We start from the raw sequence: 22,519 nt of genomic DNA, 5'->3' as shown, positions 1-22,519 counted from the left end.
GCAAGCATTTAGACATAGTCCAGTAGTAAGGAAAAGGAAAAAACATTAGATTACTGCAATTATTTCTGCTGATGATTCAGCAGAATATACATTCAGAATTCTTCACATCTATTCCAGTAACACAATTGTACAGCATTGGTTTGGATGTGGATGATTGACAGCAAGGGTGTGGGCACTGGAATTTTTTGGCAGAAGGTTTCACAAAGGAAGACTAAAATCTGCAGACAGACATTTAAAATGTCTTTTACTAAATGTGCAGCAAAAGGTATTTTGGGTTAACAGGTGTCTTGATTTATGTTACAGAATTTTCATAAGTAAGATGCTAATTTACTAACCACTGTAGAAATAGAAAAAGTAAGGTAAATAACTCTACAGTTTCAGATGCAAGCACGTGCAGGTGACTTGCACTGACTTAACCCTGTGGGGATCAGCTCTTGCCTTCCTCAAGGAGTAGCAATACACTTCAAAATACTTTGTTTATGACACTGCTAAGCCTTCCTAAGGCACAGTAGACGTTACAGTTCTGCGTTTAGCAGTATTTCCGAAGAGAAGTATTTTATCAATTGTCTTGCACTGTATTCTGAAACATCTCTGAAACAGAATGTGGAAACGGTATAGGGAGAGATGGAGTTTCACACATGCAAAGCTGCTGTTGGTAGCTGATAAAGCATATTAATTTGCAATAGCATTTACCTCCTTCTGTAGGCTTGAGGGTATTTAATTCAACTGTCTCATGCTGAAAGCTTGATTACATTTAAAGGTGTGTTTGTGGGGAGAGCTGGGACAATATTGGGTTATATTTGGAATCAGATTTTACTGAAGGAAAGTAAGAAAGTCCAGTAAGAAAAAACCCTGCTGCTACTTCCATATTGGATTCTGATCACTCAACTGTATTTCCTCAATATATATAAGAAGGCTGATGTAATTTAAAAAAGTGAAGATGACTGAACATGATCCAGGTGAGAGGCCTAGGAAACGGTAACATTTTTAGGCTCTGCCACAAACTGAGCCCTATTTTCTAACCTGAGTGCTTACTAAAATAGAATCATAGAATCAGATGGGTTAGAAAGGACCTCTGAGATCATCAAGTCCAACCCTTGATCCACTACCACCGTGGTTGCTAGACTATGGCACTAAGTACCACGTCCAGTCTCTTCATAAACACTTCCAGGGATGGAGAATCCACCACCTCCCTGGGCAGCCCATTCCAATGTCTGATTACTCTCTCTGTAAAGAATTTCTTCCTAACATCTAACCTAAACCTCCCCTGGCAGAGCTTGACACCGTGCCCTCTTGTCTTACTGAGAGCTGCCTGGGAAAAGAGACCGACCCCCACCTGGCTACAACCTCCTCTCAGGGAGTTGTAGAGAGTGATGAGGTCACCCCTGAGCCTCCTCTTCTCCAGACTAAACTACTCCAGCTCCCTCAGCCTCTCCTCACAGGACTTGTGCTCAAGTCCCTTCACCAGCCTGGTTGCTCTTCTCTGGACCTGCTCCAGCACCTCAATGTCCTTCCTGAACTGAGGGGCCCAGAACTGGACACAGCACTCCAGGTGCGGCCTCACCAGTGCTGAGTACAGGGGAAGGATCACTGCCCTGCTCCTGCTGGCCACACTGTTCCTGATCCAGGCCAGGATGCCATTGGCCTTCTTGGCCACCTGGGCACACTGCTGGCTCATGTTCAGCCTCCTGTCAATCAGCACCCCCAGATCCCTTTCCGCCTGGCTGCTCTCCAGACACTCTGTCCCCAGCCTGTAGCACTACAGGGGGTCATTGTGGCCAAAGTTTGTGCTCTATTGGATTCAGCCATCAGCTCTTAAAACTTGGAGCACTAAACAACTACTGAGTCTTGCCTTTTGTTTGGAATTTCTAGTCCATTACTGTAGTTTGAATCAGTTTTTCATAGGTATAGTAGTCTATCCCCCAAAATGCAATGCTTTTAGAACTTAAATATTCCAAAACCATGTGGAAAGTTCATGATTATATAATGTGATGCTAAAATCATGCACTACTGAGGCACAGGTCTAGCACATGGCTGCAGTACAGTTGTTCTTCTGCTATCAACTTGAGAAAGAACTGAACATGTGTTTATCTGCTCTGACTATTAATCTACTATAGACAGACCATTATTGTCTTAAACTACTATTTATTTGGGCTGTAACTGTAGCTTGTGTAAACGTGACCAAGACTTCTGTGCAGCCAACGCGTTTCCCAAAGAAGCACAGAGTCCTTTGAGCTCTGCTGCCTCTCTTGGTCTGTATCTGATGAACTGCTGACTGCTATTTTTTTTCTATTTTATCACTGATATAATTTTTCCGTAAGAACTCATTTTCTGAGGCATATCTTTTTCTGTCTGGATCATTTGGTAGATTTGCAGCTTTTAGCAGAAGACTGTGCTGAAGCTAAAACCCTCAAGTTCTAATTAGCCTATTGAGTTCCCAGTTCAGTTTAATGAACTAAACACCTGCCTTATTCTGATGAGTTTCTTTCCCTAGGTCTGTCAGCCAGCAGAATGTTGTCCTGCTAGATCATATCTCCAGATAGTTCTTGATTGTTTTTCTAATATGGCTACAAGATGTGCCATTGCTGTTATTTTATAACTAGTTATCTGTAACTTTTTGCTCCTCAGAAGTGCAGATCTTGTAGTTCTTTTCCATGTGCCCAGGTAATGAGAAGGCTGTAGACAAAGAGGCATTGTCAGGTATTTCCATGGGTCTGAAGATATGGCTGTAAGTTTGTGCAGACAGTTGAATGAGTTTTGCAAGTCAGTTGCCTTTATAGGATTTAGATTTTATTTACGATTATAAGAGTACACATGAATCACTGGCCTATGCAGAAGCTTGGACTACTGTTCTCAAAGGCTTGCATTAACTGTTTCTGTTGTTTTGTGGAAGACGTCCCATGTGACAAACAGTAGTGTGATTGCCTTTTTGGAAGTTTTTTTTACAGTGAATCTGTTTTTCCACTGCCTGGGTGGAATCTTTTTCTCCAGCCTTCACTGAAAACTTACCAGTTTTGCACAGGTGGTGGACTGAGTTTTACTGCTCTGCTTTGGCTATTGCATAACATTTTGTATGTCCAGTTTTGTTTGTGTTCTTGTGTTGTTGAGAGTTACTGGGGGCTTTTTTTAGCTAATTAATAGATTTTAATCTATCAATTGGAAACCTGAGATTCTGACACATGGACTGGGCTAGAGCTAAGGTCAAGTTGCACAGTTTCATTTATTTTATGGAAATCAGGTTCTGAGGCAGGGCTGGTACTTTTGAGAACTTCTCAAAAATACTCTCATAACTAACCTCTCATCCAAGGTCAGATGGGGCTTTGTGCAACCTTGTCTAGTGGAAGGCCTCCCTGCCCATGGCAAAGGGGTTGGAACTGGATAATCTTTAAGGTCCCTTCCAACCCAAGTCATTCTGTGACTGTAAAGCACAGAAAGAATTTTTCAATGCAAATAAAAGATTGCAGTGTTTGTTTAAAATGTCCTTGTTGGAGTTCAGCCTAGTAGGGCCAGATCAATTAAGCTCAATTAAGGATTGAGCTGAGTAGGCATTAACAAGATTTCAAATTGAGACACTTGTTTTTCATGGAGCAGAATTCAGAACTCCATATACCATCTAGGAGAAAACTTGGGCTGCTACTCAGAGGTGCCCACTGGAGCTGCCTATTCCTATTCTCACAAAGCTCTGCTAAGCTCAGGTGTTTCTGAAGAGTTACATCAGGAACAAAGCTGCAGATCTTTCATAGGTAAAGGCATCTGTAATATCTTCTCTGAACATAGAAGTTTGGCTGCTGCTGTCGTAACTTCATGGCGTAGCATGATTCATGTCCTTTCCCAGAGAAAGCTAGACCTGAGTTAATTTACCACTTTAGCATGTTGGCATCTAACTGGGCATCTCCTGCTTTACCAGGATCCTGCCTAAGCTTTGTGGTTTTGACATAACATTATTTTCTAAGCTCACCCTATTTCTTTCAGGTTTCTTTACCTTCTGTCTCTGGTCCATTGCATTTTTCATTTTGAAATTTTGCACTATACTTCTTTTTTTCTTGTTTTCTGTTCTGTATTATATGTTTCTGGGTTTCTTTCTTCAGACAGTTTCATTTTTAAAAGAAATACTTATGATCTGTTTTTTCACTGTGACATTGCAGTGCTATAGATGGTGCTTCATTTATGACCATATAGCTGAACAGGTGACCTGAGTGTTTAACTAACTACAGATGTAGTGAGTCTGATTTTTCTTTCTCCCTGCTTTCTGGTGACATTTGTTTCTTTTTCATATGTGTTCCTGAGAAAGAAAGGTTCTTGCTAGAAGTCATAAGAAAATTACTCAATGAACCTTTCTTCATTTCGTTTGATGATCCTCAGCCCAGATACCCTTGTTGCTCTCCCAGTTCCTTCATCATGACACCTTGTTTCAGCATTAGCTCTTGCAGGAATCCATTCAGTCAGGGTTGTCCTGCCAAACACACTTGAAGAGTCAGTTGGAAAACTCTTCAGCTGTATAAGGGTTGGACTTTTTGCTTGTGCACTTAAGAACAGACATGGGGCTGTCTCACATTAAAATGTGAGCTCTGTCATCAGCCACAGAAGAAATACAAAGCTGTAAGGTGAGCTGCAAATAAAGCAGGGGGTTGGTGTGAAATACTTGTTAGAGAAACTTCTCTACATGTTCATTTTAAATGAAATTTAAAGTATTTCAAGGAAAAGCAGTGTTGGCCTGTGTTTGTTGTGCACTCATGGCCTTTGTATGTAACCTTGGCATCAAGAGGAAGGTTATTCCCACTGTCTGGCACTCACCCTCAGAACATGAAGCAGCACTCTTAAGTACATAGGAGACAGGAGAACACTATCACTTGGATAATATTATCTCAACCAAGCAACAGTTGCATAAATGGGGACAGGATCTGTCCTAAGTCACATCCTACTCACTGCTCATGTAGGATTTGGTTTGATACCTAGTCCACAAAATATATACATAAAAAACATGTGTTATAAAGTAGCTCCCAAGAACGAAATGTTTCTTCCGAATGCATCCTAACATGGACAGGGAAGTTGAACTTCTCTCTCAAAACTATTAGGAAGAGAGTTGCATCTTTGATTAATAGTGCTACCACTTTCCCAGGGAGTGGCTTCCCTATGCTGAAGTTCTTTGTTGCCTTTCAGAAGCATCAGTTCTTCAGGAATTTCTTCAGGCATGGCAATGGCTGTAGCCTGTTCTGCAGAGGGAGAGATCCTTTCTGAAAGTGTTAAGAAGAGAGCCTTCTAGAGGATCCTTGGAGACTTTTCAAAATCTTATGTTATTCAAGTTTTTCAGCAGTGAAACTGGAATATTAATTTACAATCCCTTTCTAACCCCCTCTTTTTCCTTCTCCTAAACCCAGTCGTTTCCTCCTGTGACCACACTGTGTTTTACTATCCTTCAGCTTCCTCTCTGACTTGAGAGGTTTGCACTGTAAACATGATGACTGAAATAATTTTGGTTATAAATAACGACCTTCTATTTTTTTTGTTGTTTATTTTTAGCTTGATGCAGCACTTGAGAGGCTAGTGATGTGTGTAAACAGGGTTCATGAAGCAGACACGTAGGGGAGAACTCTTTTGGTGGCTTTTCTGCAGAAGGGAGTGTGTCACAGAATCATGTAACTTCTCCCTTCTGCACAGACACTTATTTCATGTCTGCTTCTTCCACTTCGCTTCAAAAGTTAAACCAACCACTACAGATGATTGGTACACTGAGATCACACGAAGTATAGAAATTATTCTGGCTGACCTTGTTGTGTTTGTATTATCTTGAGTTATGTTCTCTCCTGTGATCAGCTGGAGCTTTGTGCTGAAGACTGCTTCAACAAAGTTTTTGGCAGTGGATTGTCTCTGGAAAAATGAAACTGGCTAATGATTACCTGTCTCTGGGGTGGTGTACATCCTTATCAGTTGGCTTAAGCACAATAAAGGGGTCATCAGCCATGATACCGTTCTGATTAACTTACCTGATTCAGTATCAGCAGCTACTGCTTTTGGCAAGAGGAACGAGGCTGGCAGTTCAGACCCAAGGTCCTTGAAGTCACAAAAAGCAGGAATAGGAATGATCGTACTGCCGTGGGTTCTCATGGTTGTCAATGTGTTTGCACTGGAAACAGAAGCCATCTCTTATCTATATCTCAGAGGGAAGGAGACCAGTGTTCTGCTGCTCAAAGTGCTCCAGGTGTTTGTCATGTGGAATTGATTAAACAGCTCAATCATCATAATAGGTTCCTAAAACATTCTCTTGTTGAAAACAAACATAAGATTACTGGTTGATAAGAGATATCATTAAGATACTAATGAATTCATTAGTCCATGGAGTAAATCTTTGGAGGCTAAAGTATTTTTTGGCCAGGAACATGAAATACAAATTACCCCTTATCAGTTACATAATCTTTTTTATATATTTATAAATATATATGTCTGATTTGTTAACATTTTGAGAGACACCTCACATGTTATTACTGTGCTCTTTTCAATGGATATGATCAGTTTATTAGGGGAAAACTTATCATACTGAATCCAACAGCCTGAGGAAAGTGAGGCTGCTGCTCCATATCCCCAGGTCCAGCCAGGCCCAAGGCTGAAGATGTATTCCCCATAAACACACACACAGAGAACACGTGTACACAACATGTTTACATATAGACATGGCAAGTCATGCAGATGAGACAGGCAACACCTGCCTCATCTCCTCTGCTCTCTGGTTAAGCAGGTTGGAGAGCCAATAGTAAGAATATATGTCCAGAATATGTAGAAATACATGTAGAATATGTAGAAATAAATGCACACACGCATGGACAGGGTGGATCCCTCCAGCAGCTGGGCTCAGACACCCAATCTGCCCAGTAGCTACTTCATCCCTTCTCCCCAGTGCTGGCAGCTGGACATGTGAGCCCTCAAGGCTCTAGACCTGCTGCAGTTGTTGGTACAGACCATCACACGTGAGCACGTGGGGCTGGCCAGGACTTCCCAGGTCCCGAGAGCTGCCCCCACCCCCTGCTCTTAGTCTTACAGATGGGCACCTACTTCCACAGCCAGAGCAGGCAGGGACTGCAGTGGTCCCATAGGTGACCCTCGTGTGCTGCTCTGGACTGGTGGAGGTGAGCTTTTGATGGGCTGATGGCTCATGTGGTGGAGGACCTGGCAGTAGCCCAGAAGGGTATTATCGACTCTCCATTCTGCTGCTGTTCCTCTGAGTAACTGCGGGTGTGCAGAGAAGTGGTTATCATACAACCCAACACAGTTTGTGTAGCCATCTCACCTTTCTGTGAAAAGTGGAAATTTTACCTGTCTAAAAGCTGCATAGAAACGTAAGGTCTTGGGTTTTTTGTTCCCCCCCCCCCCGAAAGATTACTACTGGAGTTAATTTCTTAGATTAGGATTTACACAAGGAAAATTCTGTTTGTTTTACAAGTTATTCCTAAATTTGAGAAGTTTTACAAGAAGGCTTCAGGTTTAGACAACTTTAGTGGGAGTAGTGGAGGAGGAAGGAGGATGATAAGCACAGTCCAAGAAAACTAGGAGAACACAATCCTTATGACCCCACCCAGTCATTTTACACCTTTGTGCTTGTTTTAAAAATCAAAACTCTGTACATATGACTCAAGGTGAAAAGTGGAAGGGCATAGGGCACTGGGGAATGAGGCCAGAGAGGAAAGAAAGAAATGAGCAAACATGGTTGCTAAAATCACCTGGGTTTGTGTCTCACCTCTTCAGACAGTAGGAACAGACCTTGCAATAACTCTGCTTTTCAGTGTACATTTGGCAGAACATATTTTACGTAGAGTGGCAGGATTTCCACCAACTCCTTAGGTGATGGCAGTTGCCTGTATTTGTAAGCGTAAGAATACAAAATACTTCATAGACTTTTCCAGCTCAGCATCAAACCTGGAATTCCCTGGCACAGGACACACTGTAACACAATACTAGTACTGCCCATCTGTGCTTTTCCACTACTTAAAGCAACTCTGTGCTTAGCTACCAGGAAAGAGGTTTTCTGCTCTTTTAAAACAGGCAAGACAAGATCTGCCCCTGTTGCATTAGGTGGTTCAAATGCATTCAGGTTAAATGCACGAGGTTAAGAGCTAAAGGGCCTATTAAATCTTCAATAGTCACACAGTACAATATTCTTCATTCTCCAGCTTCTTTTATTTATTTTTTTTATCCTCACAGTTGTATTTTGAATCTAAGGAACAGCAGTGAAATCATCATCCCTATAAATTTTATGGCTGCATTCTGATCTTGTGAATTGGATCAAAAATTATTGTCCTCTGCAAGAATCAGTGCAGATGGCTTGACAGCCCTCCTTTATCAGCTAAGATTGGGAAGAGAAAGTACTACATTATTAGTGAAAGTGTTATAAATTCATGTTTGCTACACCTTTTTTTTTTTCTTTAACACCTTCAATTTGATAATAGCAGTAAAGACATGACAGGTCTTTATCAGTCAGATAAAGAATTGCCAACTCATAAGTCCTTTGCACACAGCTTTCAACTACTTCAGCTCAATTCTTATCTGGCTGATAAGAGTAATGGCAGTGTTTCTTACGGGTTTTTACCTTTATTCCTGCCATGAAGTTCAAAGGTCATCTGAGAACAGTATTCCTCTATCCACCGTTACCTATCACTTTCCTTTGGATAAAGGTCTATGAGTTTTTAGAAATCGTAGTGGTAAGCTTTGTCTTCATGAAAATGACAGTAGCTTCTTTTGCTCTTCTTTTGCTTCATTCTGGTTGTGAAGGGCAAGGCTGAGTTTCTATCCTTGGGTATCTCTGTTGGCATTTTGTCCTACAGCAAACACTTGGAGAGATACTTCACCCAGTCATGAAATGTTGCTATTTTGCTACGCTGTGGACAATGTGTATCATCTGTTGTAAGCACTAACATCTCAGTCTTGCTCTGTGTGTGCTTTTGCAAAAGAGATACATGATATTAAAATCTTTAATCTTTATTGTATTACCTACAGCTTAGCATTTAAGATTGCCATGGGAGCACATGCTTATGGAGGGCTGTTAAGATAAAGTTGGTGAGATGACATGGAATACAGAACATGATATATCCAGCAATAGTTATTGGGTGGATTTAGGACCTCTTTTAATGGTGTGCGATTTGTTCACTGTGTTCTGGTATCCACTGTGACCTGTAGCCAAAGACAAGGTGCTGTTGTGTCCTCCCTCAAGTTTACTTTTGTGTTAGCTGGTTCTCATGATTCAGTGCAGTGTAACTTCTTCGTTCAAACAAAACCAAAAATGTTTAATCTACAGTTTAAAAACCTTCAGCCTGAGTGGTAAAACTTGGGTAGCATTTCAAACTACCACCACCATCTAGTTAACTGCTTTAGAGTTGAGTCTTGTTCAGTTAGTCAAATACGCCTGTATCATTTATTTTACCATGAAAAACAGAGGCAGGACAAAACTTCTGTTGTTCTGTATATGCTCATAGTACCTAGAAGAGTTGAAGCATTTTTACAGAACTGGAGATCTCAAGACCAATCCATGTCTAGATTTACATTACAAACTCGAGTGGCTCTTCCAAATATTAACAAATCTCCTTGAAGCTCAACAAACTCAAATGTGGAAACTCAGGACCTGAATTGTCTGGGTTTAGCAGGGCACGGTCTTGTGTTGCTGTGTCTTTTGGACCAGAGAGAAGGCAGGGTGCATGTTTTTAAAACCTTAACTAGAAACATTTCGATGTTATATTCTTATTTTATTGGAAAAGTTTGGCCAAAAACAAGCCTCTGAACTGATTTGGTTTGCGTCTTTTGCATGCAGCTGTAGTTTTAATTTGTTCTGATTTGTTTGAGTTGGTTTTCTGTTTGACTGATTAAAATTTTCTTAATTTGTAAATATGGCCAATGTTGCCGGAACACACCAATTAATTACCAGAAAAGATAGATTCTATGTGAATAATGACATAAGGGACCATTGTGGAATTACAGAATGGTTGAGGTTTGAAGAGATCCTGGAGATGGTAGATTACAACCTCTCTGCTTAAGCAGAGTCACCTAGTCCAGGTCACCCAACACCATGTCCAATCATGTTATGAACATCTCCAAGTTTGGAAAGTCCACAACCTCTGTGGGGCACCTGTTCCAGTGTTTGGTCATGCTTGCAGTATTTCTTTTCCTCATGTTTAAACCAAATTTTTTGTGTCTCAGTTTGTGCCCATTGCTACACCAGGTATTTATATCCACTCATATGATTTCCCTGTCCCCTCTTCCCCTCTCCAAGCTGAACAATCCCATCTTTCTCAACCACTCCTACTGATGTCGGATGCTCCAATTTCTTAGTCATCTTTGTGTCCCTTTGCTACATCCTCTCCAGGATGCCCATGTCTTTCCTGCACTGAAGAGCCCAGAACTGCACCCAGCACTCCACACGCGTCTCTCCAGTGCTGAGGAGAGGGGAAGAATCACCCCCCCAACCTTCTGCTATCCCTGCAAAGGGCAACTGCTGTCCTCCTTTGCCAAAAGGACACAGTGCTGGCTTATGTTCAAATTTGTTGTCCAGCAGGACCCACAGGTCTTTTCCTGCACATCTGCTTTCCAGATGATTGATTCCCCAGCATTTGCTGTTTCATTAGGCTGTTTCTCTCAGATGCAGGACTTTGTGCTTCCCCATGAACTTCATGAGGTTCCTGTCTGTTCATGTCTCCAGCCCATCAAGGTACTTCTCTGCATGACAGTGTAACCAGCTGGTACATCCACCACTCTCTTCAGTTCTGTGTCATCTACAAGCTTGCTGAAGATGCAATCTGTCATATCATCTGAGTCATTAATGAATATATGAAATAACACAGGCCCAAGGTATCAGCTCCTGAGGTACCCCAGTAGTGGTGGACCTCCAGCTGGACTTCTTGCTGCCAATCATAACCCTTTGAACCTGGCAGTTCAGCCAGGTTTCTGTCCACCTCACTGTCTGTTGAGCTAACCCACACTTCATCTTATCTTTGAGGATGCTATGGCAGACTAAGTCATACAAAGCCTTGAAAAACAGAAGATAAAGAAAATCACTGATGTTCCCTTTTCTACCAAACAAGTCACCTTATCATAAAAGGCTGTCAAGTTGAAGAGACGTGACTTTTTCCTTCATAAATTCATGGTGACTGCTCTCAATCACCTTCTGATCCTTAACACATTTGAAAATTATTTCCAGGGTTACTTGTTTCGTCACCTTCCCAGAGATCAGTATAAGGCTGACCAGCCTGTGGTTCCTTAGGTCCTTTTTCTTACCAGTCTTGAAATTCGAAGTGCCATTGGCTTTCTTCCAGTCTTTAGGAACCTCCCCAGTTGTCATGACCTTTTCAAAGACAGTCAAGAGTGGCCTTGCAAAGGCACTGGCCAGCTCCCTCATGGGTGTGTCCTTTCAGGTCCCACGGACTTGTGTATGTTCAATTTTTTTAAATGTTCACTTACCCGATTCTTTTGCATTGATTTAATGTTTCTTTGCTCCAGACTTTCCCACTGCTCTCAGGGGCTGGGACTGCTGAAGGCTGACCTTATCAGTAAAGAATGAGGTGAAGTTCATCTTTTACCATGTTTTTTGTCAACTTTATAGGAGAGGGCCCAATTTTCTGTAGACTTTCTCTAGCTGCTGATATACCTGTAGAAGCCCTTCTAGTTGCTATTCATATCCTTCTTCAGATTCAGTTTCAGGTGGATTTTTGCTTTCCTACCCTGTCCCTGCATGCTTTAAGTGTCTCTCTATTCTTCCTGCATCATCTGCCCTTGCTGCCACCTCTCATATGCTTCTTTTTCATCTGTGAGTTTTGTCAGGAGCTCCTTGTTCATCTGCATAGGCCTCCTACCATTCTTGCTTGAATTCATGTCACTTGGGATGGTCCATTCTTGAGCCTGAAGGAGGTAATCCTTGAAAATCAGCCAGCCCTCCAGGACCCTTCTCTTCAGGACTGTATCCCCTGGGATTCTTCTAAAGCAGGTCCCTGAACAGGCCAAACTCTGCTCTCCTGGAGTGTGGGGTTACAAACCTGCTGCATGTGCTGTTTTTCTCAAGATTCTGAACTCCACCATCTCATGGTCACCGCAGACAGGGCTGCTCCCAAACTTCACATTCCTGATTAGGTCTTCCGTGTTTATAAGTATCAGGCTCAGCAGAGCATGTCTCCGTGTCAGCTCCTCCATCACCCGTGGCAGGAAGCACATCACTGCACCTCAGAAGGTTCCTGGGTTGGTTGTGCCCCACTCCGCTGTTCTGCCCTTCCGGCAGACACGAGGGTGGTTAAAGGGCAACATCACTGGGCAGAAGTTAATACACTGGGGTTCACAGATAGCTCACTGTCTGTGGCAGGGCAAGATGTGAAGTAGGAAGTGGTATTTGTGGGTAGGTAGACACTGACATGGAAGAAAAGTAGTTTGTGTGTTAGTAGCCAAACATCTTGGTGTGAACAGCATTGCTGATAATATGAAAACATGATAATATGGAGGTGAAAAAAGCCAGGGGGCAGCTCGGATGGAAATTGCTGGTAAAACAATCCTATTCTACTGTTGACTGAATCTAAATCTACAGGTAGGAAATAAAAAAATTGTAATTCTGAAAGTTACAATTTACTAACACAAGAAAACAATCTACAACTTCCTCCTGACGGGAAGAAGAGGAGCAGGCACTGATCTCTTCTCTGTAGTGAGCAGTGGCAGAACCCAAGGGAATAGCCTGAAGCTGTGTCAGTGGAGGTTTAGGTTGGATATTAGAAAAAGATTCTTCACTCAGAGGGTGGTTGGGTACTGGAACAGGCTCCCCAGGGAAGTGGTCACAGCACCAAGCCTAAGTTCAAGAAGCATTTGGACAATCCCCTCAGGCACATGGTGTAATTCTTGGGGATGGTCCTGTGCAGGGCTAAGAGATGGACTTGATCCCTGTGGGTGCCTTCCACTTCAGCATATTCTGTGATTCTGTAATTCACAAAACATCATTCAGGCTTCCTGATGAACTCAAACTGTGGAAAAACATAAAGGAAGCCTCAGGAGTACAAAGGGGTACTTGATATGATACTGTTCTTACAATATCAAACCCAAGTTTTAGATGTTTCATGCAATAAAGAGTGTGGTGTAAATAAAAAAATATCATTTTAGTAAAAATATCCTTTTATGACTGACAGTGTAGGGGAAATGTTGCTTAAAAAATAAATACTGGGCATTGAAGAGATGCTAGACTGTGTCTGTCCTAAGAGATAGACACCAGCAAGACCTGAGTGGAAAATTCCAGCACCTTCATCAGGCTGAAGGCTTAGATAGCAATATCGGTATTTTGCTGCTGCTCAGACTGTATTTGCTGAATCAGAACATTGGACCAATCATGGTTAGCCTTGTCTGAGTGTTTAGATAGCAATTTGTTTAATTTCTGCGTGGTAACCCTTTCCTAGGAAAGTATTGATGTACAGCTAAAAACTGAACACCCCTGGGTGAGCTCCCTTGGTTGAAGGCAAACACATGCTTTAGTGACTTGCTGGACTTGAGCCCAAGGGCCTTGTTCACAATTATGGCTCTGTTTCCCATTGCACTCACGTTCTGTCATCAAATGTAGCACTAGCCAAGCATCTCTGCTTAACGATACAGCAGCCCTGTCATCTTGCTCATAATTTGGAGTTATGTTTCTTGCCCAGTATTTCTAGAAGCAGCTAACACGGGGCAAAGGAATTAGCAGAGCATCTCCTAAATATGTTAGGATGTTGATGGCACTGAATCAGACAGACAAATAGGTCTTTACAAACCTTCTGGCTAGTTTTAAAATTGTGCACATCTCCTGATTCCTGTTTTGGTGGGTGCAGATTGAGAACAGCAGTAAGTGGCATGTCCATTGAAATAATAGTTGTTTGAAAGTAGTGAGTTGTGTATCCTTGAGATGCTGTCTGGAAAAAGAAGCCTCTGAAACTGAGGAGAAAACAGGTGAATGAATGCAGGAAGCAACTGACTATCTGGAAGAAAGAAGTGGGTTTCTCAGAGTCAAAATTTGAGTTCTGCATTTTGGAGATGGATGTGCCAGCATGTGAGGAAGCAGGAAGTAACTCAGCAATAAAGTAATCTTCCTCCAACAGTGACATAGTCTTTAAAAACTGAGGGAAAATTCAGGAAAGCATGAATACAAACTTCCAACTTTGTTTCAGCTATTATTTACAGAGTAATTAATACAAAGCTTTCTTTACCCAAGAGAAGCATAAATTAATGGCTTCCATATACTAAAGACTGAGCATGGTTTCTTACTGCCGTTACAGACGGTTCAGTTGGACTGTAGTCACAGTTCTTGTCTCTAGCCTGTCAAAATACATTATTTAAAAGGAAATCCCAAATCTGATGTTAAAAAAGCAACCAAACTTAAATGTTGTCTGCAGGCAGGTTTTTCAGTGAAGACTGTGGAACCATTCTTCCTTGACTCCTGCTGTGTGAGATCAGCTATGGAACATGCTCAAGAACATGAAGCATGTCCTGAGCAAAGGCAGAGGTACTGTGTGGAGAGACCGATATATAACCAAGAGCTCTTGCAAGGACAGCTGCACAGGCGACAAAGAACACCTCAGACTTTAAGGCAGAAGATTGCACATTCTTGTCGGTAAGGGTTTGTCGTGTCTTTATTTTATTGGTTAGAAATACCCTAATTCTTAATTGGTGCATGCACATAGCTGGTAATGTCATCAAAGAAACCTAAAAGATAAAAACATTTATTCTGCTTTGATTATTCAGCAAGACTGTGAGGAAGTTGTATATGTGCTTTTAATGTTAATATGTAACTATATTAGAAAATGTTGGATAAATTAGTTGAATTGACTTCATCAAAGTGGACAGGGAAAATATGCCTCATAGGAGTATGAAGTATTGGTCAAATCACATGACATGAATTCATAAGACCCAGAGAAATATCCGTCCTTTTTATGTGGAAATACTTACAGCAAAATTTGTGCTTCACATGATCCTTTCGCAGAAGAAGAATTTTGATGTATGACAGCTGTGTAGAAATCTAAATTATAAGTCTAATAAGGACTTACTAAAGATTTTCTGTAGCTTTCAATTAACTGTCTTGGAATATTAAGTATCATTTGGTTAGACATGAAATGTCTTTAATTGTATTTCTCTTGCTCCGTGGTACCAGAGGATAATGAAAAGAAACTTACTCTACTTTAAGTTCTTGTTAGCTTTATGTTTATCCATGCTTCATTTGCAGAGTTTATTCAATTTGTTGCTCAAACTTTGTTCTGCTGGACAACAAATGATTTCTGCCTCATTGCTTTTCCATAAAATATTCCTGTTCACATTTGGAGATTAGCTTTGGTTTATAGAAGTACCTTTAACGGTAAAGACACCTGAATCAGACACCTCAGAAAACTTATCTGGCCTGAATAAAAAATATGTGGACCAAAATACTCCTCACCCATGACTTCTTGTGATACAGTTGCTTAAACATGAAGAAGTGTGGGTGACTCCAGTTCCTGTCACTTGTAGCAACAAGCTTCTTCACTGTGCAATTTAGTCTCATGAGAATTCAGAAATGCTAACAAATCTCTGCAAGTCTCTTGCAGTTCCCCTACACAGAAAAGCATTTATACTTATGTAGTGTTATGTTTTTACCCAAGGCTAAACTTACTTACCACAGTACAATCAAAGTATGATGCATGGCAGTACTGGATACAGATATTTGTTTCCTGGCTTTATTCATTTGTCACAAGTCAGGGTTTCAGAAGGTTACTAACTCTGCTAAGAGCCACGGCTTCAGTGCCTTTCCTTTCCGGGTGAAGAAGGGGTATGTTCTCAAATAGCCTTAAAGGCAGCCTGTCAGTACTAGCAGTGACAGTAACAAATACTAGTTAAATTAATAGATTTGGGAGTTTTAAAGCGTAATGATATAAAATGTTATAATCCAACAAGTATAAAACACACAAATACTAAATGGGAAAAAGCACTGCAAAGTACTCTGATGAGTGAAAGCCACTATCAGAAAGCAAGTTATCCTCGGGGGATTTTTGCTGGGAATGATCTCAGCAAAAAATGTTGTGTGATTGTTCAATCGTGCATGGGCTGGAACAGTTTCACTTCCCACTGACCTGCAGCCTCTCGAGACTGTCATTCTGTTCTCCGGTTCCATAAAGTTTGTGAACAGCACCAACGTGATTAAGTGCTAAATTAACGGGAGGCAGAGTTGTTTGCACTTAAGCTTGTCCAGAAATAAATGTCATCAGGAGCCTGAGCCTGCCTTTAATGAAGTTGTTTTCCTGCTTAGGGATAAAAGACAATTTTTTTCAACGTGTTTGTCCCCTGCTGGTGTCTAACTTTCTGCTTTGTATTTTCAGTTGTACTTCTAAGAAAGCCAAGTCTCGTCTTTACAGTTTCTTACCAATTTTAAAATGGCTTCCTCGTTACCCAGTGAAGGAATACTTATTGGGAGACATTATCTCAGGTATAAGCACGGGGGTTATGCAGCTTCCTCAAGGTGAGTGTACCTCTGGATTTAATTATCCCTTCTTTGCTTTTTCTGTGTGTGCTTTTAGGGTAGTGTTTGGCTCCCTGAACCAGGTGCTCCTGAGAACAGGATGTGTATCTCAGGTGTGTGGAGATCAGTATGATACTCTGCAGACCAGCCCATCATGATGACTCTCTTAAAACTGAAAGTCAGGGATATGCAGCAAGCTCTGAAAGAAGCTTCCTCTCTAATCAATGCCCACAGCTCTCTGTGACAGAACAACTTTTCAGTTTGTGTGTGTCTAAAGTTTTGCAGAAGGTACCCAAATATGTACTGATCTCGTCCTCCTGTACTGATCTCGTCCTCCTAAAAGTCGTAGCAAATTTCCTACTGAGGGGAGCAATGTCTAACAGACCTATAGAGAATGTTTCAGGAGAGCAACTGCTGCAAAGTAACCAAACTAAATTCAACCAGAGAAGAACATGCAAGAATTCAAAGACTGATCCCTCTTTTCCTGTTAAGGCTAGAAGGACCCAGTTTAAGCTGAAACTAGAGTAGTGGGCAGTGATTTGCATGGTGGAAATAAATCAAAAGTGTCTTCTGTGGAAGACAAAGCCAGTGTTCACCATTCTGTTTGGTTCTTGGTCCATGGACCAGAGGAATCTTTTGTTCAGCCTGACACTATCAGCAGTTTCAGAACTGCAGGGGGGTTAGAAAGCAACAGCATTTTTACAGCAGTATCATTATGGGGTGACATCACTGCTCTGGGAGTGGCAGCTTCCCAACAGCTGCCACAGTCCTAGTAGATTTTCCCAGAAGTCTTGGAGCAGAGCGAATTCTTTGATTTGTGCAGAGCCCTGTCCAGAGGAGCCCTCATGCTAAGGGTGATGTAGTTAAGCATATATAAGTTTACTTGTATGTTGACTTATTTCATATTTGCACCTTGCTTGTTCCACTGTAGGTTGAGAAAGGTCTGAAAAATTAATCTGTAAGTCCAAGAAGCCTAGATTTTAATAGGTGGTAACTCAGTAAAACAGTGACATATCTTAACTTAGTCTGTGTAGTTCATTTATTTCTGTAGCTTCCTGGTTTTGTGTAAATTTTATAATTTATTTTTTTTACATGCATGTAAGCATCAGCTTATCTTAAACTGATAATTGGTTAACTGTCAGGGAAATCTGTCATATACTAGACACAAATATTACCAGTTGAATACTGAAACATAATTTAGGTCATGACCAGATAAGGACACTAAAATTTAAGTGGTCAGCAGTGAACTTTATACTTAATTTTGTGACTCTGTTTTAAAGTAAACATTATTCATTTGGTGACTGCAAACATGCCCTTAAACTGCTCCTAATCTTTCCCTTTCTAAAAAGACTAAAGTTGAACTTTTATTTTCCTGGAACGGATGTAATTAAAACAAGCATGAGTTCAAAGAATCCTGGGAATTATTCCAGGCAGAACTACAATGACCACGGTGTTTAAGCCATGACCTCTTATCAAGTCAATATCTTTTTAGTTCCTTGGCACTGACAGCCTTTAAAAATGCCAATACAAATGAAAGAAAAGGAATAGAAGGGTGTTCACATAAGGACCTTCACATGGACCCACCCTTCTAATTTTGAAACCACTGATTTTCGGTTCTGGTCACTTGTATTGTCAAGTTTATCACTGTGTTAAAGGCCAGGCTGTTACAGTACAGGCTATTTTGGTGATCCTGTTGTCATGAGGGGTAGCCCTTGGGGCACAGAATGTACGTGGAATGAGTTTCAGAAGTATGCAATGAAAAGCTCGTGGCAATAAATGGTGCCTTCAGTCCAGTTCTAGTAGGAATATGAACTCTTGGCTAGGACTCAGACATTGCTTAGGGCATGAGCAAGGCCCTATCTATGAGTTCTTACACTGAACAAGAGCTCTTGGATCCCTGCACGAGGGATCTTGACAGAAGATCCCTTCCTGGTTTAGGTCTTTTGTTGTAACCTGATGCTTTGTCTTCCAATTGGAATTAATGGGGAGAAGTGTTTGTGAGTATCACTGGCTCTCCATGGTGGGTGAACCTTTGCTTCCTTTTGTAAGTTTGCATTGGGCCATTGAGCTTTGTGGTGCTAACTTGGACTAGTCTGTCCAAGTGTGGTAAGAGCACACAACTTCCTCAGGTGTTACCAGCCTACATTTGTGAAGGTGCAGAAGAACCAGGCCAAGACAGGACACAGTGTTTTCTCCTTGGGGCCCATTTGTTCTGTTATGGTGCCTTAAATCTCATTAACACAAGCCTTGTAGAACTGTGGATTTTGCTGGAACTGCTTGGGACAGTTACATGTCATATCACATGGTGCTTGTGAGCCTGGTCCCATGATAAGGTCTCATGAGACACAGAGAGGGGAACATCATGGAAAGTGTCCCTCCCTGGTGTCCCTTAGAGCTGTTGTTCCATTGTTGTGCTTGCCAGTCCCCCTAGAAATGGGAACAGTGTGGGTTGAACTTCCACTGCATGGAACTGGGCAGGGCTTAATGACAAAAAGGACTTTATTTTTGGGAAGGGTACCAGGCGGTATAACCTCTGTGACCTTACAGATTGTCAGAAACGATTTTACATTTTGAAGCATGACAGATTGTCAGAAATGGTTTTACATTTTGAAGCATGCTTTGTGTGTAAACAAACTGTTATGCCATCCCAGTCATTCTGGGCTGAGGGAGGAGGGAAGTGTTTAATCAGTCATAGGTTACCGTGAACATCATGTCTGATCAGAAAAGGAGGAGAAAATCAAACACATCCCACTGGTTATGGGCATTTGGGTGTTTCTAATTACAGTCTTTGGCAGATGAAAGCAAAAGCAGCAAAAATTGTTTGTTGGCTGTTAAGAAGCACTTTCTCCCACAAAGGCAAAACAGTGAGTGCCCAGGTGCACAGATGTGCACACAAACACTCACACACACACCTGCAGTGCCTGGAATTAGACTTTGGTTTCCTGACTCAACCCACCATGTTTCTAGGCACTGCCCTAGAGTATTATACACACTAAAGACCTGCAAGTCCCTGCAAGGCCACCTGTTTTTAAACCTGTGACAAATCACTAGATTTCTTATTGAGTTCAATTTTAGTAGGTTTAAATCCCTTTGCTTCAGATGGTTTCTTTATGTTGTTTGATTAACATACATATTTGTGTCTGTTTTCTAGGTTTAGCCTATGCTTTGCTGGCAGCTGTTCCCCCAGTATTTGGCCTGTATTCTTCATTTTATCCTGTTTTTCTATATACTTTTTTTGGAACATCCAAGCACATATCAATAGGTATATCTGTATGGATAACTGAAAGTCTGTCTGTGTGTATGTGTTTAATAAAGTTGTAAAAAATAAAATTGGAGAAACAGAAAGTGTAGTTATTTTCCCTAAATTCAAATTTAAGCAAATAGGAGAAACTCAAATGTGTCAAACATAAGCAGTACTTTTTATTGTTAATTTATCCGCTCCAATTGGAAAGGAATATAAGAGCATCTTTTATCAGATTAGATCTAGAAATGTGTGCTGTGATCTCCTGACCTATAGTTTCATTGCTGCAGTCAACTGTCTGTATGGCCAGGATGAATCTTTAATTTGCATAATAGAAACTGAAATGGGAAAAAAAATGACGGTATTTACTTAATGCAGAGGTGTAATATTCACCACCTAACTAGCCTTAATGGTGCTGAGTACTGGAGCAGATTTGGGGACTAAAAAGTACATTATTTAGGTAGAAAATTCTATTTTAGTTTAATTCCACATATCTCTTAATAAGAACCACACCTTAGAAAAAAGAAATTGCCAGGATTTTAACCAATTATTTTCCTGTCCCTTTTACTTCAGGCACCTTTGCTGTGGTTAGTATGATGGTTGGTGGTGTTGCTGTGAGAGAAGTGCCTGATGAAATGATTTCTCTGGACTATAATTCCACTAATGTTACAGATGCCAGGGATACCAGGAGGGTGCAGGTAGCCGTGACTCTCGCCTTTCTTTCAGGAATTATCCAGGTACGTGCTCACAGTTTGCTGTAAGGGCAAGTTCAGATGGCTGCTGCTGCTGGGTCATGGTGGATCCTCTACGGAGGGAGTTGTGCTTCTGCACTGCCCTGTGTGGAGTACAGGCTGCTTTATGGCAGCCTCAGAACAGGAACAGGGAGGGATGCATTGGAGGCAGGTCTTTGGCACCTTGCTGGACTGGGAAAATACAGGACCCTCCCATTTCTTGTTTTCCTATCTCATCAGAAAAACTTAACCTGATGTTCTCTAATCTGTCCATAAATGCGCATATGTTTGTCCATAAACAAATACATTTGTTTACTCATTTCCCACATTGCACCTGCCAGTGGCGTGGGAGATTCTGTGCATTGATGGCTGCTGACTGAACTGTGGCTTTAGAAGATTGAGTTTTGCCTGATCTGGCTTGGGCATTGAGGAAAGAAGTAGTGTCCTGTGCCCTGTGTGCTGTATTTAGGTTGATGTTCAGGCTGCAGTGGGAGTCACGTGGTTAACACTTCTCCTCTACGTTAGCTGTGTTTAGGTTTCCTTCGGTTTGGATTTGTGGCCATCTATCTAACGGAGCCTCTGGTGCGAGGATTTACTACTGCAGCTGCAGTTCATGTCTTTACTTCTCAATTAAAATATTTCCTTGGTATCAAGACTAGCAGATACAGTGGACCCCTCTCAGTTGTATATGTGAGTATCTACGTTTACTAAACATGGCAATTCTGCTTTGTCTGGATCTAGTACATAAGCTTGTTCCTATTTTTTTTTGTATTATATTGGCACTAAGTAGAATAATGCTTCAGTATTGAAAACTGAGTATGAGATCTTTAAGTGCCATAACAATAAATGAATATCTGGAAGTGCAGCTCAAGTGTGACTTCATAGATCAGCACAATCTGAGACGGGCAGATTTTAGGATTCTGCTGAGGGCAGTTTTATGATATGAACAGATATTGTTCACTGAAGTCTCTTGTACATTGGGGGAAAATGTGCTACTGCAGTACTTCACTGTAGACCAGGCATGTTTTGCAAAGCTAGGAAATATGATTCTCAGAACCTTTCCTCTCCTGAGTGGAAGAAAAGGGAAGATTTGAGATGTCTGTGAAAACCTAAGGCTTTGAGCAGACCAATGGCTCAGCAATAAAGAAGCTTCAGGACTTTGGCTACGTGTAGGCGGTAGAAAATACTTTGTGGAAATCTTTCTATATATTTGTGCAGATATAACAAACCTTCTGGAAATAAGTCTGCATTAATGATTAATTCCAAAATTTGCTGTTTAGTTCACTAATCTGAGAACCAGACATACTAATTGCCAAACAAATAGTAGGGAAGATGTACATTCAAGATGTATACTAGCAGGACATCTTGAATGTATAATATCCTGACAGCTGCTGTAATTTTTCATCTGCTTAAAGAACAGTATGTTCATCTTCTTTCAAAGATCCCCTCAGAGGTTATTTATTTGTTTGTTTATTTGTTTGTTTTAGTCAGGAGAAGGAGGAGTAATTGGTATGGGGAATCATTTACCCTCTGGCAACTTGGGTGTACCAGCAAACCTTCTTTTCTAACACCCTTCTAATAGTGTTTTCAATTAAAATGTATTTGGAATAATGGCCAGTTCAGCAGTGTTGCAGGATCACTGTTATTTAATTATATTGTTATGGTAACCTCAGTGGTTGTATCAGCAGCTTTATTGTTTTAGAACAATTTGTGCAGCTGTAAGTAGATGTGACTTGCCAAAGAATATTTTAAGGTATTAGAAAGAGTTTGCATTTATTGCTTTCAGGTAGCTGCCAATGTGAAATATGTGTGAAAATGTTGAGGATAAAAGACATGATTTAGTTTAGACCTTTCCCCCTTTAAAGTTTTCTCTCCAAATTGCCTCCTTTGAAGAAGACTGATATTGTAAATGATTGCAAGTACATCTCTCTCACTGAGATACTCTGGTCTTCTGTGTCTTGTGAGAACAATGGGGATTTTGGTGAGGCACTGGTTCACTGTGGTTACAAATGCAGAAAGAAACCACAGTGAAAAGCACTGTGTAATTCGCTCATTTGTGGCAAATCTTCATGAAGATTATATTTTCTTAGG

General features: G+C 41.1%; 1 protein-coding gene across 7 annotated transcripts in view; it reads left to right on the top strand.

The window, feature by feature from the left end:
* SLC26A5 (solute carrier family 26 member 5) overlaps positions 1 to 22,519 on the top strand; it is a 36,471-nt gene that overhangs the window by 1,174 nt on the left and 12,778 nt on the right. For all 7 annotated transcript variants that reach the window (XR_007629917.1, XR_007629918.1, XM_050323633.1 and 4 more), the window contains exons 2-6: positions 14,367 to 14,584; positions 16,317 to 16,456; positions 19,608 to 19,718; positions 20,271 to 20,434; positions 20,954 to 21,118. Coding sequence is in view for 5 of the 7 variants with exons in the window: in XM_050323633.1 (XP_050179590.1) it covers positions 14,430 to 14,584; positions 16,317 to 16,456; positions 19,608 to 19,718; positions 20,271 to 20,434; positions 20,954 to 21,118 (735 nt within the window). In the remaining 2 variants the exon portion in view is untranslated. The remainder of the gene's footprint in view (positions 1 to 14,366; positions 14,585 to 16,316; positions 16,457 to 19,607; positions 19,719 to 20,270; positions 20,435 to 20,953; positions 21,119 to 22,519) is intronic.

Source organism: Myiozetetes cayanensis, unplaced genomic scaffold (assembly GCF_022539395.1).
Source record: "Myiozetetes cayanensis isolate MyiCay16 unplaced genomic scaffold, myiCay2020 scf3, whole genome shotgun sequence".
Classification (NCBI taxonomy): domain Eukaryota; kingdom Metazoa; phylum Chordata; class Aves; order Passeriformes; family Tyrannidae; genus Myiozetetes; species Myiozetetes cayanensis.
Note: the sequence above shows the minus strand (reverse complement) of the source record. Positions and strands in the feature narration are given on the sequence as shown.